The 27,976-nt window shown below is 40.3% G+C and overlaps 1 protein-coding gene and 1 pseudogene across 3 annotated transcripts in view; one reads left to right on the top strand and one right to left on the bottom strand.

Moving 5' to 3' along the window:
- Positions 1 to 27,976, top strand: part of SRGAP1 (SLIT-ROBO Rho GTPase activating protein 1) — a 277,813-nt gene that overhangs the window by 154,138 nt on the left and 95,699 nt on the right. For all 3 annotated transcript variants that reach the window (XM_019454985.2, XM_019454984.2, XM_019454986.2), the window contains exon 4: positions 11,810 to 11,872. In XM_019454985.2, the coding sequence (XP_019310530.1) occupies positions 11,810 to 11,872 (63 nt within the window). The remainder of the gene's footprint in view (positions 1 to 11,809; positions 11,873 to 27,976) is intronic.
- Positions 13,012 to 13,596, bottom strand: LOC109270423 (actin-related protein 2/3 complex subunit 3-like; annotated as a pseudogene).

The raw sequence follows: 27,976 nt of genomic DNA, 5'->3' as shown, positions 1-27,976 counted from the left end.
TTGCCTCGACCTAAAACTCCCATCAGTTATACAGCTGGCCGAGGTCAGGAATGTAGCCTGTAGGATGGTGAAGCATACATAGTGGGGTAACAGCTGGCTGAGATTTAGAAAGGCATATTTGGTGGGGGTGCAGGGGGTGGAAGTGCAAGAATTTTCTGTTTGAAGAATTGGTAGGTGGTCATTTAAGCAACTAAAGAAGCCAAGAGAGCTTTTTAATCAGGGATATGACATAATCAGCTTTGTTTGTTGAAAGCACTACGAAGAGTCAATTGAAATGAGAACAAACTGGTCTTAAGGAAACTAGTGAGAAAGCTATTGCATTAGTAATCTGGCTGGTAATTTTTTCTGTTTCGTGAATTATGACCAGAGAGTAGTTCCATGTTTCTACTGTCTTCATAAAGCTTGCACTTATATAGATTGAGAATTAACTAAATGCTTTGTGGTGGTGGTGGTTTTACAAAAGATCTGTCCTAGTCAGATTTTCTTAAGGCTTCTACTCTTTTAACTGATGCCTCTTTACCCTGTTGGAAAAGAAAAAGAATCTAACAATGATTCCAGGATTCCTGGGCTTATTGTAACCACGTAGACATGGGTTTGGACTGTCTCCACAGAACGGGGTGGTTGCAAGTCACTGGGAGGTGTGTGTTACTTCTTGATAATCCTTTCAATATTTTAGCCTCCACTCCTTGAAATGTAAAGAAAGAATCTCTATGGTACTTCTAGCTGCAAGGCAACGATGGGGGCGTGGCAAGGAGAATGTGCTCTCATATCCTTAAACTGTGTCATGTAAGGAATAAAGACACTGGGGATACTTAGTACAAAGAAAGTCAGCTTTCGCTAGGAGAGAGTAGCTGTCTTCACGTATTTGAAGACCTGTCGTATAGAAGATGGTTTGCATTGTCTAGCTCTCTAAGTCTACAGGAGTTAAGACCAATTGATAGAACGTAGGTGGAGACAGGTTCCTTAATCTAAGGAGGACTATCTAGCAGTTACTACAGTCTGAAGTCAGCAAGGGGGAGCTTACAGTTAAGAGTTTTGCTTTGTTGTGGCTTTGGAATGGACTTTATCCTTCCTGCTGTAGTACCTCAAACAAAATTGAAGTATTCTAGAAAGTCTTGAAATATGTTGAAGGGACCATCTGAGACATACTGAGTTGAAAGTCAGTATGAATACACTGTCGCATCAGCATTTCAAAAAATGGAGGATGACCTCATGAAATGAAACAAGGAATGACCTTGAGCTGATAATAGCATCATGACAGAGCCTATATTCATGGAGTTCTTAGTATGTGCCAGATACTCTGTTACGCACCTAACAATTTAATCCTTGTAAGAACCCTAAGGAGTACACAGTTGACCCTTGAACAATGTGAGGGTTGGGGTGCCAACCTCCTGCACAGTTGCAAATCTGCTTATACCTTCTGACTCCCCTAAAACTTAACTACTAACAGGGGCACCTGGCTCTGACTCTTGATTTTGGCTCAGGTCATGATCTCACAGTTTGTGAGTTCAAGCCCCGCATAGGGCTCTGCGGTGACGCTGTGGAGCCTGCTTTGGGATTCTCTGGCTCTGTCTCTCTCTCTGCCCCTCCCTGACCCCCCCCCCAAATAAAAAATTAAAAAGAAAAAAAAATTAACTATTGTCTACTGTTGACCAGAAGTCTTACTGATAACATAAACAGTCATTAACACATATGTTATATGTATTATATACTGTATTCTTACAATAAAGTGAGCTAGAGAAAAGAAAATATTACTTAAAAAGTCATAAGGGGTGCCTGGGTGGTTCAGTCGGTTGAGCCTCCGACTTTGGCTCAAGTCATGACCTCGTTGTGATTTCGAGCCCCACATCAGGCTCACTGCTGTCAGCGCAGACCCTGCTTCAGATCCTCCTTCGCCCATTTTATTCTTTCAAAAATAAATATTTTAAGAAATATTTTAAAAAATAAGTCATGTGGAAAAGAAAATGCACTTGCTGTACCATACTTATTTTTAACAAACCCTGCGTGTAGGTGGACCCGGGTAGCTCAAACCCATGTTGTTCAAGAGTCAACTGGATATTGTAATATTCTCCATTGTACAGATGAGCAAACAGTTCAGAGAAGTAAAAGGTATTAACAGGGGGGAGAGAGAATCCCAAGAAGGCTTCCGCACTTAGTGCGGAACCTGGCCCACGGCTCAGTCCCACAACCCTGGAATCATGACCTGAGCTGAAATCAAGAAGCGGGCACTCAACCGACTGAGCCACCCAAGCAGCCCTGGTTTATGATTTAGGTTAAATTCTTGAAGATAGATTAGTTTATTAAATTTTGAGTTTGCTTCAAGAGCTGTATATAGAGATTTTACTTGGTTTAGATTGTTTGACTAAGCATAAGTCAGATTGGATTGAAATTGTTTATCTGTCTCGCTAAACTGTAAGGCTGTGTTTCTAACCTTGGCACTTAGAAGGCACTCATAAAATCTCATAGAATGAGTGAGTACAAGAATGATTGAACTTTTTATTAGTATCAGAGAATCTCGACCTTTTGCTTACTAATTCAATAGATTACTTATAAATTGAGCAAATCTACTTAATTGATTTATTTTTGTAAATAGTCTGGATTTTTCTTACCACAGTGCTATTAAGACTAAGATCATGGGTTCTCTACACAGTGTGGTCTAATTTGTTTCAACACAGAATATGCTCATAACCTGGCCACCTGTGTCATAGACCTAAGCTTTTGGTCACACAGAGAGGCAGTGTGGCTTAGGATCCCTGCACACCACATTTGCCATAGGAGAGAAAGACAGTTGGCTTCAGTGAGAAATTTGTAGACTCAGGTTCATGTACTATAGGATATCTGTTATTATGCTAACAATAAGAAATGTTAATAAAGTTTGAGTTAGTAAATTTTTGTAAAGCAGCATATTGAAAAATGGTCTGGAGGGGCACCTGGGTGGTTTAGTCAGTTGAGCGTCCAGCTTCGGCTCAGGTCATGATCCTGTGGTTCCTGAGTTCAAGCCCCACCCACATCGGGCTCTGTGCTGACAGCTCAGAGCCTGGAGCCTGCTTTTGGATTGTATGTCTCCCTCTCTCTCTGCCCCTCTCCCCGCTCATTCTGTCTCTGTCTCTGTCTCTCTGTCTCTCTCCCTGTCCCTGTCTCTCTCTCAAAGATAAACATTTTTAAAAAGAAAAAATGGTCTGGAACTACGTTTCTTACATTTTAAAAAAGTTAATTATATTACAGTCTGAACCAAAATTTCATAACACATTCTGATTTTAATTGGGTGGGTTTGTTTATATCAGCTACTGAGGACTTATGCCTGAGTGATTATTCATTTAGTGACACTGAAAAGGTATGTCTAATTTGTCACCATTTTGAGTAGAGAAATAACCCTAGCACAAAAAACTGTGTTTCTTGAAGAGTTAAGGAAATGCAAGCTGAAAATGAAAATAGTGGTCACATCTCTTTTATTCCCTGTAGGATTTTAAATTTCAGTCTTGGGTTACTTCACATGTCTGTTCTGGTGCGTTTATACCTGGGAGGTTATAAGTGACTTTGGTATACATGACTTGGCATCTTCCAATTTTTTTTTAATGTTTTTATTGATTTTTGAGAGAACGCAAGCGGGGGAGGGGCAGAGAGAGGGGGGACAGAGGATCCGAAGTGGGCTCTGGGTAGAAAGCAGCAAGCCCTATGTGGGGCCCAGACCCATGAATCATGAGATCATGACCTGAGCCAAAGTTGAACCTCAACCGACTGAGCGTTCCAGGCGCCCCAACTTTGCACCTTTCAAGTTATCAGCATATGGGCTCAACATAGCAATAGCAGGCCTTTTTCACCTGGATGGCAAATGCCACATTTGCCTAGCAATTTATTAGTAAGTATTTTGGGAGATGTTCCAGATACTTCCTTTAAGATTCAGTTTTGTCTTGTTCCACAATGGAAGTTCTTTCTCCTGTACGTCTATGATTCTTATTTTCCCACATTTTCTAATGGCATGGAGTTTTGTCTCAGAGAACACTGATTGATTTTCTCAGGAATGAGGCTAATTCCATGCACTGATACTTAGTTGTGCATTGTCATAAATACAAAACCATGTTGCTTAATGGATAGAAGGGAATGTAGAGAAACACCATAAATGTTATCCAGAAGCTTGGTTCAGGACATTAAGACCATCCCAGCTTTCTGCATTAGGTGTTTCACAGGATGCTGTTGCCTCTGTCTTCAGAGTTTTCGTGACTCAAGAGAATCTATTATTGTAAATACATATGAACATGAGCTTTGGAAACTTAAAAGCACACATACTGTGGAAATATGGGTTGACCCTTTTAACCAAAATTTATATCTAAAACTCACCAAGCGTGAGACACTAAAAACATTTAAAACCTTCTTATTAAATATTTAATCTGGTTTTCCTCTTTCTCTCTTATTCCCACTCTGACTCAGCATAAGGTCAGGATTCTGGTCATCACAATAGATTTACTTTAAAAATGCCTCTGTGTGAGCCCAGAAGCCCTCTGAATTGGTCATTTAATCCAACCACATAGATCACTTGATTGATCGCTCAGTGTATTCACCTGTGATTGTATTAATTATGCTCTTTGTGCTGCCTTTCTCTCTCTCATTTCTGGGAGTTTCCAGGGAGCAAGGCTGCAGGCCTCCAGGAATAGAGATCCTGGCCAGGGACCACACAGTGTAGTGCTGATTACAGTGCTCTGCATAGAAAGCTGTTTGGGCATGTCTGGCTCTTCCATGAGATTTTAAGCTGTGGAGGGCAGAAGTCGTGCTTTATTCACTCAGGTCTGGGCCCATTCAACAAATGCATATCTAGAACCTATGGAGTGACAGGCACCCAAGCAGGTCCTAGAGCACATAATCTCTGTTCTCAAAGAAACTCTGAGGAGAGAAAGAAATGTGATAGGTGTAATATTAGTTGGGTAGCATCAGCTTACCACTCACCATATGCCGCGTTTTGTGTTAAGTATTAATAAGGACCATCGCAATAAAACTCTTAACATAGAGAGTACTTGTGTCTCCATTTTGTCATTGGAAAAACTGAGGTCTCACAAAATTACTTTATTTACGCACAGACTATACCACGTTTGACAATAGGCAGTTTGATTTTATTTATTTTTTTTTTTAAATTTTTTTTTCAACATTTTTTATTTATTTTTGGGACAGAGAGAGACAGAGCATGAACGGGGGAGGGGCAGAGAGAGAGGGAGACACAGAATCGGAAACAGGCTCCAGGCTCCGAGCCATCAGCCCAGAGCCTGACGCGGGGCTCGAACTCACGGACCGCGAGATCGTGACCTGGCTGAAGTCGGACGCTTAACTGACTGCGCCACCCAGGCGCCCCATAGGCAGTTTGATTTTAGAGTATGAACCCTTAACCACTAAATTATACTGCCTGGGAGTGGTGAAAAATGTATTCTGAAATAACAGAGAAGGCGGGACATAATTTCTTTCTTTGGGAGACAAGACAAAGTTACAAGAAAGTTTTCAAAGTAGCAGATAGGACTCTACCAGGTACAAAAAGGAAGGAGAGTCCTGGCAGAGGGGCCAGCCTGGGAAAAGTACGGGGATGTGATTGAAAGCAGGACACGTGAGGTGGCAGTTTATGGCCAGGCTGAAGGATGTAGTTTGAAATTTGTGGAAGGCGAAGTAGACTAGTTAGGCAGAGGAGGTTATGAGAAATTGAAGAATTTTGAACTCTATCCTGCAAATACATAGCAAGCCTTTGGAAGGCTTTAATCAGAGAACGGACATAACTAGATTTTTTTTTTTTTTTAATTCTAATGGCATGCAGAAGATTAGATCAGCCAGGATAGATAGGATTGGTGACTTCTCCTTTAGAGAGATGAAATGAATCCTGGATGAACCCCAGATTCTGACTTGAGTGACACTGTTGCCCTGAAAGAACTATAAATTCATCAGAACCTTTTTAGAAAATAATATTCTCATATGTATCAAGAGGCTTAGAAGTGTCAATACTTTTATCCTACTAATTTCATGTCTGGGAATTGATCTTAAGGAAACAATGTAAAATGCAAGCTATGCCCTTAGACCAGCATTTTTGATAATAGTTCAGAGTGCTTAAAGCAGATTGGTGAAATTGAATGACTAAATAAATGATGGAATGATTAGTGAAAAATAGTGGAAATATTGGCAACCATAATAGAAGAATGGTTAATATACATTCACTGGGTAGTTATTATGAATCCAATAATGATGGTTCTGAAAGTATGTAAGTACATGGAGAAGTGTATGGTAATTGGAAAAAAGAGTAGAAAAAGATACGTCATTATTACAGAACGATTACACTGCAGACCTATGTTTAGATAAATAAACTTGAAGGAAATGAAATTATAATGGTGGTAGGTGTGTACCTCTGTTCTCTATTTTTTAATATTCTTCAATATACTCAATTTTTATATGGAAAAAGGTAAACACTTGGGGCTGGCTTGAACTCATGTTTGATGTATCTGAAACATCAAAGTGACAAACAGAAAAGAAATAGCCTTGATATTCTACTCACAGAGGCACACATCAGAGACATTCTGCACACATCAGAGACATTCAGGTATTCTACACATCAGAGACAGTCAGTAAATGTCAACTGTATTGAAGCTGTAACCATTTTCCATCCCCTTGGGTAAGAACATCAGGGTTTCGTTGTAATGTATGGGAAGTTTTACCATCACTGGAACTTACATAGACTCGTATTAATGGGGGGGGGGGGGGGGCGGTGGAGGGTGGGAACCAATTCTTCATGTTCCCAACTTCGTACCTGAAGCAGATGAAGCGACTCCCCTGCCCTGCGCAAAAGTAATTTTAATCCACCAATCTCAAGTAATGTAGAAAATACCTGATTTCAAATGTATATCCTTTTATATAAAGTCATTCTTTCCTCTTGTAAGGGAACACTGATTGCTTTTCTTAATACTAAGGTATCATTTTTCCTAGTAGTTCTTGTTCAAGGATCAAGGGTCTGCTTCATTGTTTTCAAATTTCTAATGAAAAAGAAACCAGAGGCATATTTAACCTATTGAATTTTTATGGGCTTTGAAAATCCAAGTATTTTCTAATTGGAGGGTTTCAGTTCATTAGTCTAACATTGCCACTGCACTAACTGTGTGCCACAGCAGGCGGCTTAAGATGATTTCTTTTGGGGTCCAGGGTAGTATTATGAAGAAAGGATTGTTATTCACTGTTTGTATAATAATCTGGAGACATGCTTAAAGTTGAAGTGGGGCTAACATGAGGTGATCCAATCACTGTTAACATGCCATAAGCACAAGCACCATGACCCCAGCACTCAAGACAAGGACTTGATGTTGGGTCCAGCCCATGTATCCATGCTTCACTCATTAGTCACATGAACTTGGGCTTCAGAGCACAGTCCAGTTCTTTAACCATCTTTGCTGACTAAAGAAGTCATGGTGGGAAGACAGTAGTTAATTTTGAAGTTATTTACTAGACCGAAAAGATTTGAAACCAACAGGTAGCAACTTTAGTGATGTGTCATGGGTATAGCCAGGGGTTTACCGACCTGAAAGACACTCCCCGCCAACTTTTGAGAAAAATCTAAAATTCCCCATGGGAACCAGGATCCTTAAGGGCCTCTTTCATGATTTGTATATATCTTTTCATGTTACCTTGAGGAAATGTCCATTTGCCAGTGGATGTTTTATTTTGGGGGAAGGGGTGGTACCTAGCACACATTACATTTTTTTAAGTTTATTTAATTATTTTGAGAGAGACAGGACATGAGTGGGTGAGGGGCAGAAAGAGAGAGAGAATCCCAAGTAGCCTCTGCGCTGTCAGCACAGAGCCCGACACGGGGCTCAGACTCACAAACTGCAAGATCATGACCTGAGCTGAAGTCAAGAGTCAGATACTTAATCACCTGAGCCACCCAGACACCCCATTAGCAGATGTTTTGTTAATTCATCGTGTGTTACTAGTGGTAGGACTTCCATGAAAATGGAATACGGAAAGGTAAGGTTACTTAACGTACATATGGGGAAGGGAGTATGGCTGGAGCACAATGCTTGGGACCCTTTCAAATGAGATGCCATTTGGAGGGATCTAATAACCACGGCAGAGGGACATCAAAATCAAATCAACCAGTGTCTGCCCAGCTCTTTCTACATGAAAGTCAATGCAGCAAGTCTCCTTAGAGACCAAAAGAAGGAGAAATATGACGTGGCCTTTACGCTTAAGGAAGTTGCCATTACAGATAGTGTCTGGGAAAGAAATAATTGTAATATTTAAGGAGAGTTTACTGTGTGTTAGATATCGTTCTTAATGCAATGTGCGTGTCATCTGATTAATGCTCTCATCAACCCTATGAGATAGGTGCAATGACTATATTCATTTTACAGATCTGGAAACTGAGGCTCAAGGGAATCCAAAGTCTTTGAAACTTAAGACCCAGGCGTTCTGACTCCAGAGCCCTTGCTTTTAAGTGTTATGCAATACTACCTCTCAGACAAATTTTTTATATTTCAGGGCCTCTGGGAAAAGGTGAAAGAGAAACCTAAGAGTATGCTTGGGAGAGCACATTTTGTGATGCCAGATTTCTTCTACCTCACCACCTGAAATCTTGTAAAATGTGAAATACACAAAGAATCTTCTTGCTTGTTCTAAGATACATGACCTAGGATAGCTTGGGAGGACTCCTATCACCCCAAATTTCAGTCTTTAATCTGATTCTAAATATTCTTGTTCGGGGCCAATCAGACCAAAGGGACTTTCTGTTGTTATTGTCCTGAGCCTTTGCCAAGAAATACTTTATTTTTGGACCTCCTACCTGAAATGTGGTCAGCTGAGCAGAGTCTGTTGGTGGCCTTTGATCCCATTAGAGGGTTCTGAATCGGTGACCCAGATCCTTGAGTGAAATTTGATATTAAAATAATACCAAACTGAAGTCCTAGGAGATTCCAGTGTAATGTATACAAGTCAGAATAACCAAGACTTGGGGAAAATAAAACGAGTTTCAGGTGGCTTCATTTGCTCACTTGTGGCTTGCCTTTCACTCTTGAGTGACTCTTAACCCACCTCTTCACATATCAGGGACACAGCAAAACATAAAGTCTCTAACTCCAATTTAAAGATTTTAGAAGCTGGCAGAACTTGATAAACAGCAGTACTGTATCACGTAAAAAGACCTAGTGACAAAGGCTGCTAATAATGAATTTGCATTTCTCCAAGTTCAGGTACTGCTCTGATGTCATCTTCCCACACTGTTTTATCTTTCGGAGATTTTGCTTCATCACATTTGGCCTTTTTTGAGGGAAGCCTGACCCAGTGACCTTGCATTTGCAGACGGGCTGTATTTCATCTAAGTCCTAATATTTCCTTACAAGTGGCCTGTGGGCCTTTCCTTTCCATCCTCTCCCCAGTGGCCAACCTTCAGCAGATGTGGTAACTAATTCAGCTCTTACTCAGATGCAGTATTTCAGCTTCTTTACAGATTCATTTAGCAAGTGTTCATTGGAAGCTTCCCATGTGCCCCAGCAGGACCTGGTCTAGTGGGGGAGGGAATGTCACCTTAAATACCAAACCGTTGGTGCCTCCTCTGCCTCCCCCTAGTCCTAGCCTGGTTGCCAAGCACCGTGCAGGACAACAGAGTCACAGAGCTGATAAAGATGTGGCCCTTACCCCTGATGCTGGCAGTCCAGTGGGAGACACATAAATGATCCAGTGGGTGTGGTCGTTCTTGATTCAAACTGTAGGTTAAGCCACACTACGTTTTTTTCCATTCTCTGTAGCAGACTACATAATGAACTCAAAACAGGATGAAAAGTAATTTGGATACATGAATGCCTTTAAAATAGCTTGTAGATTTTGCTAGGGAAAAAAAAGATTCAAAAACTCCTATATCAAACTCTTAGAATTAGCCTAGGGAAGACTATTTTAAATGCTGGTTATTTACCAATTGAGTGGAAAAGGAGAACTCTTTTTCATTGTCATGAAAATAATAAGTGCAGATGAGCACAGGGTGATGTATGGAAGTGTTGAATCATTCACTGAATTGTACACCTGAAACTAATATTATACTGCATGTTAACTAACTAGAATTCAAATAAAAACCTAAAAAATGCAGGAGCAAAGGTATATGGACTGTAAGTGGCCTTACCATTGCACTGCTTTGAAAATGCTTTCTTTTATTTTTTTTTTAATTTTTTAATATTTATTTTTGAGAGAGAGAGAGCATGAGCAGGGGAGGGGCAGAGAGAGAAGGAGATAGAGAATCCAAAGCTGGCTCCAGGCTCTGAGTTGTCCACAGAGCCTGATGCAGGGCTTGAACCCACCAACTGACAGACATGACTTGACACAGTCGGACACTCAACCAACTGAGCCACTTAGGCACCCCCTGAAAATGCTTTCTTAACGCTAAAATTGTAGTTAGTCACATAGTTCCCTTGGAAAGGGAGAGTTAATTTCTGTTTTGATTTCTAACTTAGCTTTTTGGGACTCACACTGCAAGATTTCTCTGTGACATCTCTGTCAGGATGCTGGAACTCATCTTTTTTAGTGATGTTAGTTTTGCAACTCAACTTCTGAGCAAGCACGATGCTTCACCCGGCTTACTTTTTCCTCTCTCTTCTTGATAAAGTCTGATTCAGATGGTTTACAAGAGCCATTCAGACTCTCTACTTATTTGCCTCTGTCCAGCCTATGGTGACAATTGGTGCACACATCTAGTACTTAGAAAGGCCATTTAACTAGAATCAAACAGACAATAACAACTGTTAACAAGATGTGGAAGAAGGTGTGCACTGTTGGTGGAAATACTAATTGGTATAGCTAATGAGGAAAGCAATGTGGAGGTTCCTCAAAATATTAAAAGTGGAGGGGCACCTGGCTGACTCAGTAGGTGGTGCATGCAACTCTTGATCTTGGGGTCATGAGTTAGAGCCCCACGTGGCATGTAGAGATTACTTAAAACTAAAACCTTACAAAAAATTAAAAATAGAATTATCATATGATCTGGTAATTCCACTACTGGTTATTTGCCCAAAGAAAATGAAAGCACTCATTTGAAAAGACATACGCACCTCTGTGTTTATCGTAGCATCATTTACAGTAGCCAAGATGCGGAAACAACCCAAGTGTCCATTGATAGATGAATGGGTAAAGATGTGGGGTGTGTGTGTGTGTGTGTGTGTGTGTGTGTGTGTGTGTTGGAATATTACTAAACCATAAAAAGGATCAGATCTTGCTATTTGCAACAATATGGATGGACCAAGAGAGTGTTATGCGAAGTAAATTAAGTCAGACAAAGAAAGACACATACCTTATGATTTCACTTGTATCTGGAATCTAAGAAGCAAAAGAATCAAACAAAAAGCAGAAATGGACCCATAAATACAGAGAACTGGTGGTTGCCACCTGGGAGACAGGAAGGAGATGGGCAAAATGGGTAAAGGTGAGTGGGAGATACTGGCTTCCAGTTATGGAATGAATAAGTTGTGGGGAATGAAAGATACAAATAGGGAATGTAGTCAGTGGTGTTGTAATAGCATTGTGAGGTGACAGATGGCGGCTACACTTGTGGTGAGCATCGCATAACCTTTAGAGATGTTGAATCACTATATTGTACACCTAAAATTAATGTAACATTGTGTGTCAACTATACTTTAATTGAAAACAAAGGGCAGTTTGGTCAAAACTGTTTCTTACAGTCGGGCTATGCTGGCCTTCTCTTGTATTATATACATTGTTTTATTTTCAGTCAGTGGACTTTTTAAGATGTAAATAATTTGGAAACAAGTTTCTGTTACGTTTTTAAAGATTCTTAATTTTTTCTTAATTGTAGAGCAAAGAGATTGCATTCCAGCTTCATGAGGATTTGATGAAGGTTCTTAATGAACTCTATACGGTAAGCACATAATCTTTCTTCTTTTGAAAGAATCTTTGCTTGGGAATTTTGGTTTGCAGAAACAGTGCTCTGATTCGAATTCATTCCAAGCTAGGGTGTTGATGGATGCTTCTCTGGTTGAAATGTTGATCCAAGTGGATAGATGCACACTACTACGGTCTTAGGCTACTCTTTCCGTTGGGGAGACTGTGTTCAAGTAAATATGTATATGCAGTTAGCACACTTTAAGAAACTAGAGTTTAGATGTCCCTGTAAGATTATGTTTGTAACTAGTTGGATTATATGTGATCTATACGTATATTTAATGCCAGAATATTTTGATTTAAATTGTTGCCATTTTTTTTAAATGCCCATTTATTTATTTTGAGAGAGAACTCGTGAGTGTGAGTGGAGGAGGGGCAGAGAGAGAGGGAAGGAGAATCCCAAGCAGGCTTCATGCTGTCAGCACAGAGCCCAACATAGGGCTTTCTCCCAAGAACGATGAGATCATGACTTGAGCCGAATGGAAGAGTCGAACGCTTCACCGACCGAGCCCCTAAAGCATCCCAAATTGTTACCATTCTTGCATTAGCCATCCCAGGATTTGAGCAATTTAGAGTTGCTTTTATTCTGTTACTTTAATTTTTATTCCCATTTCAGTTAAATTGTTTGGTTAATGACCTAATATATTAAAATTACTTTTGGGGAGGTATCGGTTTTCCTTCTTGGCAATAATTTGCTTTTTTGAATTTAAATTTTATTCAGGTTGCTGTATATAATCATAAGAAATTAAACAATTTAAAGCTATTTTATTTAAAAAAAACAGTGAGGTTGCAAGTTGGAGTTAGTCATATGTCTGTGTAAAATTTTTTACGCTTAATGATCTTTTTTTTTTTTTTACAAGGAATATTAGAAGTTCCTTTATTATTACCTGTTCTTATTAAGCACTAGCTTAATACCACAGAAAATTTCAAATCACCCTTTGGCAATTCATTCTTCCCTCCCCTACCCAAATTCTTGATAAAGAGCTCTTCGAGTGAAGACATGCTCTCTTCTGTCTTCTGTATAAAACTTTATGAAATAAAGGCAAATTACTGTGTACCTCTTGCTGTAAAATGCTGCCCAAGGCTGTGGAAAAACTGGGTCTTCCCAGGCTCCTTTTACTCTTCAGGTCCTGAAAGACTCTTGTTCATAAATTGTCTCTTCACAAAGCAAGTCCACCACGTGCTGAGGGTCAAAAACTTTCTCACAAAGTCTCAGCCCAGTCTCTTGTCTCAGCTGCTATAAGTAGGCCCTCATCACCTCAGCTTCCTGTTTGTTTGCAGATTTGGCATAAATTGCATTAAGTGGAAAATCAGGCTCTCCAGGAACGGGGAAATTAGTGATTCCCAGCAGATACATTACTTTCTCACCTTGGCCTTTGGAGTTGCATTTTTGGAGTTTCTTTAGACACTCAGAAATGTAGAGATTGTATATATCAAGGTTCTATCAGCTTCATTCTTAATGAATTCATTCATTCATTCATTCTTGAGAAACACCTTGGCCTTGAAGTCATAGATGGCTTCATCCACAAATTCTGTATCATTTGTGTCTCCAGGGACAGGTCATTTGAACTGACTTCTAATAGGCAACAGTGCCGTGTTGCCAATGAGTTTGGTGTCAGGGTCCATGAGGGAAGAGTGGTAAGCCAGCATCTTGGTGGTGCTGGGCTTCAAGCTAGATGAGGAGATTGGGTTTAGAATGCAAAGCTGCTGGTCCGGTGGCCCACATGGGCAATGATCTTTCATTATTAAATAAAAATTCCTTCTGGAGGAAGTCGATGAGTTTTTATTTTATAAGAGAGAATCACATAATGAGAAGTGAATAATATTAATTTGTTCTAGCTATAGATATTTGCATTTTTGCACAAGATTATTTGAATTTTTATTTATAGGCAAATCAAACCTGAAACATTACTAACATGTTTCTTGATTTACAGGTTGCATTTGTTCTTAAAAAGCCATGTGTGTGAAATACAATTTCGTAAATTGTTTTTAATGCTCCATTGATACTTGCTAATTGAAAGACACTGTAGTTTTAAGCTTTCATAAAGTGAGTGATAGTCTTATAAAATTTGCTTTCCAATTTTTTTGTACATGTGTGATAAATTTGTATTTTTAATGGCACATTTGCTACGCCTGTACTTAGGAATTAAATTGACAATTTCTATTTGTTAGTTCCTCCTTAAGGAACTTTTAACTTTGCTTGCAAAAGCCTCTTTATAAGGTCATATCCTCTAACAAATTCCTAATGAAAGGGAGTTTTTGATGATAAAGGCCATTTATTAGCCCACGCTTTGTGTGATTTGTTAATTTCTGATAACCTAAGTTAGCCAACCATTTCTATATTTAGAATTCAGAATTTAGATTTAGCGTTTAAAAGGTTAGTGAGCATCATGCCTCTGAGCTATCCAAAGAAGAAACTCTATCGTCTTTCATTGAACTGTTTTAAGATGAGAGCTTTGTGACACTTTCCTTGTGGTTCCCTTTGCTTGGATGTTGTTTTACCTAGAAATATAAATCATTCTCTAATACTTTAAAAAATAAATCTGCTGGTCGTCACATCATAGACAGGTGCCTGCTGATGATGGTGTGAAACAAGTAGTACTAATCAAAGCAACCATGGCAAAGACAAGCTTAATTGTTGAACAGGAGGAAAACCAGTAGAATGCTGTGAAAATTTTTTTCTCCGTGAAGGATGTGTATGGTGAAATTTCTCCTGGGCTCAGACTGTCAAATGTACTTAGACATTTATCAGACTCTGTGTAGATGAATCAAGTAAGCTGACTCCTCAAAACTCTCATCATTGTCAGTCTGAAAGCCTGAAGGAGCCAGGTTCTAGAAAAGACCACTGGAGTTTGAATGACCCTGTCAGGGTCGTTTAACCTCTCAAAGTCAGTTAAGGACCTAAGGGGTAGAGGAGATGAGGTTTTAATTAGGTAGTCTGTAGATCACTTTGAACTCTTGTGAAAAAATTTTATCTTAAGCAGAGAGCGTGCTCATCCAAGATCAGAGGTCTTGTTCCATAGGAAAAGACCTTCACGTTACTTACACACGCACGCACACACACATACACACCCACAGTGTTTACTATAAAAGAAGAAGGATGTTTGGTCTCTCCTGCACTTTAAATTCAGATACACAATTTCTGTCTTGTTCTGATAAAATCTATTCATTATACATACTCAGTTTACATTCATAAAGAAAAGGTGAGGAGTGTTTGTACAGTGGGCCAGGAATTGGGGGGAATGTGGTTGAGGGTCCATGTGCAGCCACTGACTGGTCATGCACAGATGACCTTCTGAGTTGCATCGTGCATGGAATTTTGTACAACTGATGGTATAATAATGATCAGTGAAGCGACAAGTATAAAATACATAGCCTTAAGAAATTGAGGTTGCTGTTTAAGTGCCTTTTCAGACAAATCTTCACTCCTCCCTTTTTTTCATTTCTTGATATTCCCTGGGTGTCAAAAATATTTTGAGAAGTACCTTAACCTCCTTATACCAGCTTAATTTGAAATTACAGTCTACCTTAGTGGTGAGCTGCAGCCTTGTTTGTGGACTTTGATTCCCAACAATATTTCTCCCAGAGGCCTCTTGGTTATTCCAAACATCCTGTGGGAAGAGTTTGTCTTAAATAAAATACGGACACCCAGAAAGAGTAGAAAGAGATGCCTTATGATCATTTATAGCTTAGAATGAACCATGTTTTATCAGATCCTTTGAGTACAGGTTGTGTGCATCCGGCATAAATGCCTGGACTTCTGAGCGGGGAGGGGGCAGAGAGATGGTGCTTTCTGGAAGGGGAGCAAAGGCTTTGAGGACATGCATCTCCTTTTCCATATTTTTTTCCTCAACCTTGCCTTTATTTGCAGAAACATGGCTTCATAATGGCTTTGAGCCTCCATTTGGATTCTTACACCACCACAAGGGCCAGCCAAAGCAGTCAGGATTAGTTTGGCCTTGAGGAACAGAGATACTCAAAATAATGGTGGAAGCAAATTAGAAGTTTATAATCTCTCTCACATAAAAGAAGTCAGTCCCGAGGTTGGCAGCCTTGTGTTGGCATGGAGGTTACATAAAGCCATCCAAGAATCCGGCTTCTCCTGACCCACTGTTCTGAGAAATCTGATTGTAACCTTAGTCCTTATATTTACAGTAGTTGCTAGAGCCCCAGCTGTTGCATAGGTGTTCCTGAAATGGAGAAAGGAAACACGAACAGAATGGAGAAAGGAAAAGAGGGCAGGCAGGCCTCCTGTCTCTTAAGGAGAGTTCATGAAAGTCCCATGTGAAATTTTCATGTAATGTTTCATTGGCCAGAACTTAGAACGGGATTCCAGCGGCCCTAGGGAAATCAGGGAGTTACAGCCTTGTAGGTGGCCAGCTCATTGCTAACCAGTTACAGATCAGAGGTTCTGTTTCTTTGAGACAGGGGGAGAGAGATTTATAGGTAACTAGCCACGCCTGTCAGAGTAGCCAACATTTACCACAGGCTCAGTAAGAATGTGCTGGTTATTGTGCTAATAAGCACATTACTTGCATTAAGTAATGTGATCCTTATAGCATCTGTCTGAGGTAATTAACTATCATTTCCCCCATTTTACAGATAAGGAAACTAAGGCTCAGAGAGGCTTGACCCAGGTTGTGCAATAAGTAATCGAGTAGAATGTCAAGTCCAGGTCTGGCCTTCCAGTCATTTTATCTCTATTATTGTAGTTTGGGGACAACCATTTTCTAACAAAGATCTCTAAATGTTAACACCTCCCTAACAACACACAGCACTAAGCAGTTTATTACTTGCTCATTTGTACTTTTAGAGTCAGTGGCATTAATGTTGCTTCAACAAAAAGATAGGTAAAAAATTGAACATGTGCCTCAATGGCAACCTGTACTTCTTAGAAGTATTAATTTAAAAAAAATCTTTTTTTAACATTTATTTATTTTTGAGAGACAGAGAGAGAGAGACAAAGCATGAGCAGGGGAGGGGCAGAGAGAGAGAAATACACAGAATCAATCTGAAGCACGCTCCAGGCTCTGAGCCTGTGGGCACAGAGCCCGATGCGAGGCTCGAACCCACGAACCGTGAAACCATGACCTGAGCCAAAGTCGGACGCTTAACCAGCTGAGCCACCGAGGCACCCCTAGAAGTGTTCATTTAAATGATCTAACAGATGGATTCATTGGGCTAAAAAGTGAAAGGGTGAGCCAAGATCCTCAGACTCCCTGAGTCTAATCCACTAATTAACTTCCTTTTGCATTTCACATTTGAAAGAGAACTAAGTAGGTTCTAAAAACAGGGAGAAGGCTGTGCTAGAACAAAGCAAAAGTGGATTGTACCAGTAGTCAGCAAACATCTGTTTGAATCCAAGCTCACTTAGTCAATCTGGGAATCTGTATTAGCATGGGTTCTTCAGAGAAAGACCTGGTAGAAGATTTAGAGAGGAGAGAGATTGAAAGACTGATTATAAGGAATTGACTCATGCGGTACAGAGGCTGAGAAGTCCCATGATTTGCAGACATGAAACAGCAAGCCAGAGAGCGAGGGTATAGTTCTAGTCAACTCTGAAAGTCGGAGAATCAGAAGACCCAATGATAGTGTAAGTTCTAGCCCAAGTTCAAGTCCAAAGAAGATGATTGTGTCTCATCTTGAAGACAGGCAGAGAGAGCAAATTCTCTTTCTCAGCCCTCCTGTAGTAGTCAGGTCCTCACCAGATTGGATGAGGCTCACCCACATCATTATGAAGACTGATTGATTTATTCAGTAAACATTTTTAAAATGCCTACTACATGGGGCTTAACTGGGTGACTCAGTTAAGCATCCAACTTCAGCTCAGGTCATGATCTCATGGTTCGTGAGTTCAAGCCCTGCATCAGGCTTTGTGCTGACAGCTCAGAGCCTGGAGCCTGCTTCAGTTTCTGTGTCTCTCTCTTTCTCAAAAATAAACAACAAAAAATTTTTTTAAATAAAGTGCCTACTCCAGTGCCAGGCTCTTTGGGATATACTGGGGATATACAGGTGAGAATAAAAATAAACTACATGCTTCCTATCAAAGCACTTATATTCTGGTGAGGAGAAACAGTAAACAAATGTATAGTATGGCAGGTGTAAGTGCTACGAGGAAAAGTAAGGCTGGGATACACATAAGGTGTTCAGAACAACACCTGGAATATAGTAAACACTTAATAAATGTTCCTTATTAGTGTCACCTGGTGGTGTCATCCCCCCCCTTCATCGTCAGTGGAGTAGGGATGGAGAGGGGATGGTCCGCCTCTCAGAGTAAATGTGGAGATGGGGGCTGATATCAATGGTAATTAGAGATGGTTGTTACAGCTGTATGTATATGTACATATGTATGGTTTTTCCTTATAATAGATATATATTGCTTTGTAGAAGAAAAGAAAAAGGAAGGTAACTTCCCCTAAGAAAACCAGATCAATAGTAGATGTGAACAGGGCTGCCATTGGATTAGTGGAGAGGTGGAAATGCAAAAAGAGAAGAAAGATGGTGACCGAGAGAGTCAGAGGGAGCACTCCAACCAAAGTCAACCTTCACCAGTCTGCTAAAGGGCTCACCATAAAACAGTGGGTTAAAGTGTTAAGCCTGTCCCCTAATACCAAATTCGCAAAAGGTTATGCTGCAGTTTTCTGTCCTATATTAATATCTCTTTGCTTTGCAGCATTATGCTCAGCATTTTAGAAAACAAAGAGCTTACCGTCCTCAGTAAGCAGATTCTAACAAAGATGAACACAGACGGTCGTGATAAATCCACATGAAATTGATTCTTAATTATGTGTAATTGATTATCACACTCCCTATACATCAGTGACACACATGGCTAGCCAGAGTCAAGAGGTAATCCATCCTGAGTTTCCGTTAACATTAGGCAAGAACTGAGAAAATGAAGATTTATACAACCCTTCTTAGGAGGCAAGCATGTTACCCCATTCATTTCTTACAGCAGCCCTGTGAGGCAGGTATTCCTAATCCCAGTGTAACAAATGGGAACTGGGGCTCAGAATGATTAGCTGAGGATCACACAGTTAATGAATGCTCCAAAATCTAAACCCAGCTTCAGTCCCCAGGGCCCATCAATTCCCCACCTGACAGCTGCTGTAGGGAAAGATGTGCAGAGCAGGTGGGGGAAGGAAGGGCGGAATGTGATCTAGTAGATAAAACTCATAGGTAAAAGTCACACTGCATGTTCTTATGGACACTGGTAAAAACTCATTTGAGCTTTCCAGACTGTCCATATGGGTTGCAGAATGGGAAACCCAAATGGCTTTGTGCCTTAAGCTTTAATGTTGGGATATGTTCCTTTGGGCGTGCCTCTTTAAGATCTGATCTTTCATTTAGCTCTAATGTTATATGTGTCAACACCACCTGTTCAGCTGTGTGTTCATACACAGTGATTACTGCTAAGTATTCATTAGCTGATACTCCATTCACCTTTGTTTCTTCCTTCCGAACTGTAGTTCCGGTTTGCCTAACAAATTTAAGTAGAGAATGGAAGCTGTGCTAGCACAAACCCAGAGGCCACCAAGCATCTTGTGTGGGATTTGGAAAATGGAGTTGCAAATGCACACAGATATCCACCCTGGCCTTTGCATATCTTTGAACCACTTCTCTCTTTAAAATGTTAAAATACACAACTAATTATTTTTTAGAGCCGATGAGAGGGAAGACACTGTTTATTATTTCAAGCCCTTCCTTGAAAACTCCACCTCAGAGGACTGCTGAGGAAAGCTTTCTTGGCTGGCTTGTGAGCCTCCCACGAACCAGGAGCTAATGCATTCTTCTGTAACAAAGAAACATGCCCAAGGCAAGGTTGAAAAGTCATTCCGAAAGAGCCCAAGATATTTGCCACCACATATCAGAAGATTTTTCTCTGAGCCTCAAAGAGGATATTTATTTATTTATTTATTTATTTATTTATTTATTTATGGCTAAGTATTTATTTTAGCTTGTAGGCATTTTAAGTATTTGAAATATATATATATCCCTGTAGTGAAAATGAAAATTCATTCCTTTGAGACGGACTACAAAGAGGTCTGGGTCTCTGAACAAAACATTGAACAAAGAGAAATAAAGCAGAAAAGATATGTAAAAAGCTCCCAAATTGAAAACCTCTTGGGAGCGCCACATTCTCCATGATGCCACCTGGAATACTTTTTAAAAAAGCAATCTATTTAGAGATCTTGGGTTGACAAAGTGTGTGTGTATATCCTTCTGCTGGCATTATTAATAGACACTTTGATGGAAGGAAAGAAGGGTGTTGGGATCAAGATGACTGCCAGCTTCTGAATTCTCATCTTGGGGTTGACATAGATTGACTTTGGAGACTAAGTTAGCTAATTTAGCCTGGCTTCATTTTCCTCCCAAAATGACTGGGATTAATAAAATTTCCATTGCATGGATCCCTGAGGACGGCTGTTTGATAAGAACTTTATGTGTAGATGCCTTTAAGGACACCCTGCTAATTAATGAAGCCAAATGCTCCCAGGCGCCTGCTTGGAATTTTCATTTTCTCTCTGAGATTTGAGATTTAGTTATGCTTGGCACTTATGAACTACAAATAAGACTGTCTTCTAAAAGCAGTAAGTGTTATGAAGTGGCCAAAAAAAAAAAGAAGAATGTGTTATACCAGGGTGCCTAGGTGGCTCAGTCGGTTAAGCGCTGACTTTGGCTCAGGTCATGATCTTGCAGTTCGTGGGTTCCGGCCCCACATTGCGCTCTGTGCTAACGGCAGGAGCCTGCTTTGGATTCTTTATCCCCCTCTCTGCCCCTCCCCCTTCTCATGCTCTGTCATTCTATCAAAAATAAAATAAAAACATTAAAAAAATTTTTAAAAAGAATGTGTTATACTGAGAATCCTTCTGAAAGAGTGTTTTATTTAAACAATTACATTCTGCAATACAGTATTACGACTTCTAAGCAGTTACAGTGCTTAGTAACTAACATCTTAATCAGACTGTCAAAAAGCTTCCTTGCACAGATTAAGGCCTCTCACCTTCCTTCGTTGTTCTTCCCCCTACCCGGCACCTTTTTTCTTTCTTTTTTTTAAATAAATGCAATGAGAAGTACATACTAGATTTGAGGCACAGGGTATGTGTCAAATTCCAACCCATTTTTCATCGAAAGAAAAGGATTCTACATCAGTCTTTTCCATTTTAGTTGATGCTGGAATTCTCAAGATTATAGGGCTTTCATTTTATGATTCCAAGTGTCTTGTGTCCTCAGTTTAAATATTTAACGTACTAAACCTTATAATTTAAATGTCTAACACACACGTGTAATATTGTAGCCGCAGTGTTGGGGTGCAAGAGCTTCTGGCTCTGGGGGTCCGAGAAGACCAGGGTCAGCCACTTGCCACTAACAAAATCAAAAGACTGAGAGACTGAGAGGTGGTGAAACAAGAAAGGAATTTATTTCAGTGCGGCCAACACCTGGAAGATGGTGGACTGACCTCTCAAAGCCTGTTTCCAAAGTGCCCAGAGTTTACATAAGGTTTACATAAGGAAAATGTGAGGCAGAGGTGGGTGGGTATGTGCAGTGGGCAGTGAGGGTCAAATCCATCCTTGCCTTGGGGTCGATCACCGGTAGGGTCTTGCTGGCTCAGGGCAGCCCTTATTGCTTGAGGGGATAGTTTCACTTCCCATCAGGGAATGCTGTGCTCTTAGGGCCTTCCACCTGAGCCAAGAGGCTGGTTGGAAAGGAGAACCCAGCTAGCAAGTTTGAGGTCAAAATGAAAGCAGCTGAAGTCCTCTTGCAATGTTGAAGACATGTGAAACATTTTCCTGAAAAGAATTAAGTATCTAATATTGCAGGAGACTTTGAAATTCTCATAAATTCTTTGGCCTTTCATTTTACATCTGCCTTCCCCCTCATCATTGCCAACTACTTTAAACTTCCCCTTTTTCACTTCTGCCACTGTGCCCAGGGTGGCCCTGGTTAATAAGTATTCCAGTGCCAACTCTTGGGTATTTTTTTCAGGAGATTGAACTTGTATTTCACTCCCTCTAAAGACTGTATGAAAACCCCTTTTGAAACAAGGGCTTTCTGCATGACCTTCTCCATCACTGACTCTCTCTGTTGACTTACTGGGCAAGGATTAAGTCTCTTTGCAGCTCCGTTTCTTTGATCCATAAAAGAAAGACCATCCCTCTGCACTCAGCCTCTCAGGTATGAGAATAAACAAGTGAGCCTCAGTGGGGCTGAGGCCATTGTGGACTTAAAGGATATGAAAGAAAGGTGTTTCATTAATTGTAACAGCATCCATTAAGCACTCACTGTGTGTCACTTATCACTGCAAGTGTTTGACATGTACTCATTCATTTTATCTCCACAATAGCCTTACAGGTCCTATTCTTATTTCCAATTAGAGGCAAGGAAACATGCTAAAAGGCAAAATGTAGATTTGAACCCAGGTGTTCTGGTGCCTGAGTTTAACCATTTATACTGGTGAGAGATGGAATGGGTGGTCTTTTAAGACCACACTCTCCTTCCTCAGACAGTGGCGTGGATGCTTAGCAAATATGTGGAGGACGGCCGTGACCTGTAATGTCCTAGGATTTATGGAGTTATTCGACATTTGTCCCAAGTCTTAGGGCCTATTCCCTGTCTCTAAATCCGTTAAAGGGAAAGCGCTAAAAGCGTTGTTGCCTTTTGCTCTAAAGTTATTATATAGGATCATCTCTACAGGGCCTTTCAACAAATACAGAGGTCCTGGAAATGCATTGATGATAAGCATGCCGCCCTGTCACCGATGAGCTAGACTAGGGAGATAGTTCCATATATGGCGTTGGACGCTGGACTAGATAGAGACGGGTCTTCACAGCTCTGTGCAAAGCCCAGAGTCACTCTGGGAGCTTCCTGGAGACCATGACACCTGTTTTTAGTGATAAGGGAAGGGTGGGAAGGGTGTTCCAAAAAGCATTTAGCACATGAGTGAAGCACAGATGTGTGAAACCACAGTTACCTGTGCAGAGAACTCCATGCACTTGAATATTACCAGAGTATTAGCAATCATCGAGGTAAAAATAAAAGGAGTTAGTAAGTTGGACTTCTTAAAAAATCCCCTGCCCTTACCACACTCCTTTTACCCCACTATACATGAAGTACTTGAGAGATAAGAAAGGAAAATATCCTTAGTAAAATCAGAATTTCTTAAAGTGACATTCATTTCGTGGTAGAAATCTCTGATAATTGTGAAATAGGCAGATACTATACCACATTAATTGCTCTCATGAAAAATTACTCTTAGGCAGTAATGAACCGGTATCAATCAATAGAGAATAAAATGTAATTGGATTTCTAGTAATAGAATGTAATGGAATCAAATAGGACAAGGCCTATTTGTGGTACATAGTAGGGGGCTCAAGAAATGTTTGCTGAACGTGACTGTTCATCGAGAGTTCACAAACAAAACCAATAACCCCTGTCTATGACTCAAAGACTTAAATTAGAAACTGCCTCTAGTGACTGCTACAGCAGAGCTAGGCGAGATTAAGATTAATAAATATAGGTCACTCTTGTTACAAATAGAAACATTTTCTTTCTTTTTAATAAGGCATAAAATAATTTATCTTCTTTAGGATAAATTTGTCATTTTTTATTAAAAGTTTTTATTAAAGCAGCACAATCTTGTGAAAATAATCATTTATATTGCCACCTTAAGATTACCGTTAAATTTAGCATTTTGAAAAAGATGACTAATGCTCTGCTTTAACTTAAAAATTATAATCAAAAATGAAAGCTTGTGGCAAATCTGTGTATCACCCCCACACCTATCAAAGAGTTCTCGGGTTTTCCTCCTTGGCGAGCACTTGATGATTGATCACGAATCAGCTTGGGAGCTAATTAAAGTCACTAGAGTGATAGATATCCTGGTATAAGGTTCATCAGTATAATGGTGTGTTGGACTATGTGGGCATTGTTCATTTCTAGATGTTTTCTGTGCAACAGAGCAGATGACTTACAGCCTCAGAGCCCAGGAGGAATCTTACATTCGCAGCATAGCATGGTATACTGCTTGCCTCAGATCAACAGAAGCAGAAGAAAATAATTAGTATAATTTGTTGTCACACCGGCTTTTCCTTTTGGTTAAAATGTATCTGCCATTTACCTGGACACTGAAAAAAGTCAATTACTCTAGCTGCTGAGAAGTATTTTATATACATACACACACACTCAAATCATAAATTCTTATGATATTTAGCTGTCACAAGGCTAATACCCGAAATCGTGAACTCACAGAATTTTAGAGTTGGAGAAGGCTTGGGGGATCCTGTGGTCCAGTCGCCCCTTTCACAAAAGGTGAGCAAGCTGTAGGCCAGCGGAGATGAGTGGTCTTGCCAGCGGGTCACGCTGGTGGGCATGGCAGCTTGAGGGCTCACCCCCTTGGAAATCTAAGACATGAGTGCCCCTTCCCCTAACAGGGGCTCTGGAAGCTAGAGAGGAAAACAGTTTCCAACAGAAAACAAAAACATGAATGACAGTATGGATTCTGTTTTCGTCTAGACTGCTAAATGCCATCCTATATCATTCCTCTGACCTTCATCAAATACTCTCCTTTTAGAGGGATATATTAAAATCCTTTTGGAAAGAAGACTTCTAGTTACATGATCAGTTTTTCCTTCTGTGATTTGGACTCCAATGTGCACTTGTTCTCTCATTCCACACTTATCAAGGTGTTGGAGAGGTTTAGTTTGATCATCCCCCTAATTTTGGTTATGTAGGGAGACCTCATGTTGTCAGCTCTAATAGGTGAGACCTGCACTGAGGGTCAGAAGGGCTGAGGTCACAGAGCTGTTTTGTAGCAAAGCTAAGACCAAAAGCCAGATTTTTTGGATTTCATAGACCTAAGCTCTTCGTTGAAATAGTGCTCTATATAATTACTCCTGAAACAAAATCTTTAACATGACACTGAACGTAATAGAATTATTTTTTAAACATTTTCATTAGCCATAGTTCCTCCCTTTGCATATATGTATTCTCTGTTCTTCCTTTTGTTTATCCTCTGCATTTCTCTTGCCCTGTCTTTTGGTTGGTTGGCAGTCCCTAGCCCGCAGGGTCCAGAGTCCCAGACAATGCCTTTTGTTCAAAGAATTTGTTTGGATTATAAGTATAATTTGATGATAAATTCAGACTGGTGTACTGATTTCATTTCACTGGAGCCACAGCATACCCAAGTTTTCCTTGATAAAAAAAAAAAAAAAAAAACAAAAAAACAGCATCTCAGGGCGCCTGGGTGGCTCAGTCGGTTAAGTGTCCAACTCTTAATTTCAGCTTAGGTCATGATCTCATGGTTGTGCAGTCGAGACCTGCATGGCACAGTGAGCATAGAGCCTGCTTAAGATTCTTCCCCTCTCCCTCCACCCCTCCCCACCTCGCACATGAACACTCTCCCTCTCAGAAAAAAAAGACAGCATCTCATACTATTTAATTGTTAATCTTGATTTATTTGCTCATTCTAGAGTTTTGCTGAAATTCTTAACATATACATACATAAATGGAAATATCGTCAATTTCCTTCCCTTTACCTCTATCAGAATGATAATCTTTCCAGTCTGGAGAAATAATTACATGTTTTTACAATAGTCTGTGATGGGGCGCCTGGGTGGCTCGACTGACTAGTTAAGCGTCTGACTTCAGCTCACATCATGATCTCATGGTTAATGGGTTGGAGCTCCCGCGTCGGGCTCTGTGCTGACAGCTCAGAGCCTGGAGCCTGCTTTGGATTCTGTGTCTCCTTCTCCTTCTGCCCCTCCCCCCCATCTATCTGTCTGTCTGTCTGTCTCTCTCCCTCTCTTTCTCTCAAAAATACATTTAAAAAAACATGAAAATAACCTGTGATAATTTTTTTCAAGCATCAGTAACTGATATTTACTGTGCACTTATTATAAGTCATGCTTTTTGTGCTCTTTACATGTGTAAACATGTTTAATACTTCCAACTACCCTACACGTGCAGTGAGTAAGAATGTTAGGCTGGTTTTACAGTGAGGAAGTTGAGGCACAGAAGGGTTAAGTTACTACCCCAAGATCACATAGTAAATTAAGTACAGGAGCAGGATTCAAACCCAGGCAGTCTGTTCTGTGAGTCTGACCTCTAACCATCAGTATACTCTGTCTCAAAGTGAGTTCTCCCTGTTATTTTGCAAATATAATTGAATTTTGTAAATTCTGCTTTCATAGACCCATGGAGAAGCATATCAGCCTAGAAAGAGGAGATGATTTGTAAGAGTTCATCATCATGACCATCTTACAGATCACTCAGTACCTCAGAGATCAGCAACTTTTCCAGCCCTGATGCCATGAATAAGAAGAAAAACACAGTGACAAAGAGCTCAGTCAGTTCAGTGTCTGACTCTTGATTTTGGCTCGGGTCATGATCTCATGGTTCCTGAGTTCAAGCCCCACATTGGGCTCCATGCTGACAGTACAGAGCCTTCTTGGGATATTCATTCATTCTCTCTCTCTCTCTCCCTCTCTCCCCACCCTCTCCCCACCCCCCTTCTCTCTCTGCCCCTCCCCACTCACACTCTTTCTCTAAATAAATGAATAAACTTTTAAAAGTGACAAGTGTCACTCATAGGACTTAAGTGAGAGGTAGAGGTTGAGGGTAGGAACTAAGAGATCCATTCTAGGTATTGACTGAGTAGCATTAAATATAGAGGTTTGGCTTCAACTGTCTTTACATTCTTCTTTTCTTTTTTTTTTAATTAAAAAACATTTTTTTTAAGGTTTATTCATTTTTCAGAGACAGAGCGTGAGTGGGGGAGGGGCAGAGAGAGAGGGAGACACAGAATCTGAAACAGGCTCCAGGCTCTGAGCTGTCAGCACAGAGCCCGACGCGGGGCCTGAACTCACGGACGGCAAGATCACGACCTGAGCTGAAGTCGGACACTTAACCAAGTGAGCCACCCAGGTGCCCTTGTTTTTGTTTTTTGTTTTTTAAGTAAACTGTATGCCCAAAGTGGGGCTGAAACTCATGACCCTGAGACTGAGTCACATCCTCTACCAATGGAGCCAGCCAGGCACCCCCATCCTTACATTCTTTATATAAATAAAATATGTACATCCCCCTCTACTTTTCCCCTTACAGTAGCTCTCAGACTTAAATGTAAACTGATTAAAAAGAAGCCTAGGTGGGAATGCAAACTGGTGCAGCTACTCTGGAAAACAATATGGAGGTTCCTCAACCCAGCAATTGTCGTACCCGATGACCCAGCAATTGCACGACTAGGTATTCATATAGGAGTGCTGATTTGAAGGGGCACATGCACCCTAATGTTTATAACAACACTATCAACAGTAGCCAAAGTATGGAAAGAGCCCAAATGTCCATTGACTGATAAATGGACGAAGAAGATGTGGTATATACATGCAATGGAATAATACTAGGCAATCAAAAAGACTGAAATCTTGCCATTTGCAACAACGTGGATGGAACTAGAGGGTATTATGCCAAGCAAAAGTAGAGAAAGACTTCACTTGTGTGGAATTTAAGATACAGAACAGATGAACATAAGGGAAGGAAAGCAAAAATAATATAAAAACAGGGAGGGGGACAAAACACAAGAGACTCTTATATAGAGAGAACAAACTGAAAGTTGCTGGAGGGGTTGTGAGTGGGGGGATGGGCTAAATGGGCAAGGGGCATTAAGGAGGACACTTGTTGGGATGAGCCCTAAGTGTTATATGTAGGGGATGAATCACTGCATTCTACTCCTGAAATCATTATTGCATTCTGTGCTAACTAACTTGGATGTAAATTAAAAAAAACAAAACAAAAACAGTTAACCAGCTTGTGGCCAACCTGGTTTCCTTTCTATCTGTCCATCCACTTCCCTTACTCCTAAATTCCTTTAAAGCAAATTCCAGGCATCTATTGCATGTGTAAATATTTCGGTATGTGTATCTAAAACACCATACCATTATCACCCCTAAATTTTTATAATTCTTTAATAGCTATAGATATGCTGTCAATGTTCTGATGTCCAGTTGTCATAGAAATCCATATTTTAAAAAGTTTGTTTGTATCAGGGCTCAAGATCTCCACGTTGCAATTGGTGGATAGACCTTTA

This window comes from Panthera pardus, unplaced genomic scaffold (genome assembly GCF_024362965.1).
Source record: "Panthera pardus isolate Hobbes unplaced genomic scaffold, ASM2436296v1 HiC_scaffold_6, whole genome shotgun sequence".
NCBI classification, from domain to species: Eukaryota; Metazoa; Chordata; class Mammalia; order Carnivora; family Felidae; genus Panthera; species Panthera pardus.
This window is presented reverse-complemented; position numbering and strand designations above follow the sequence as displayed.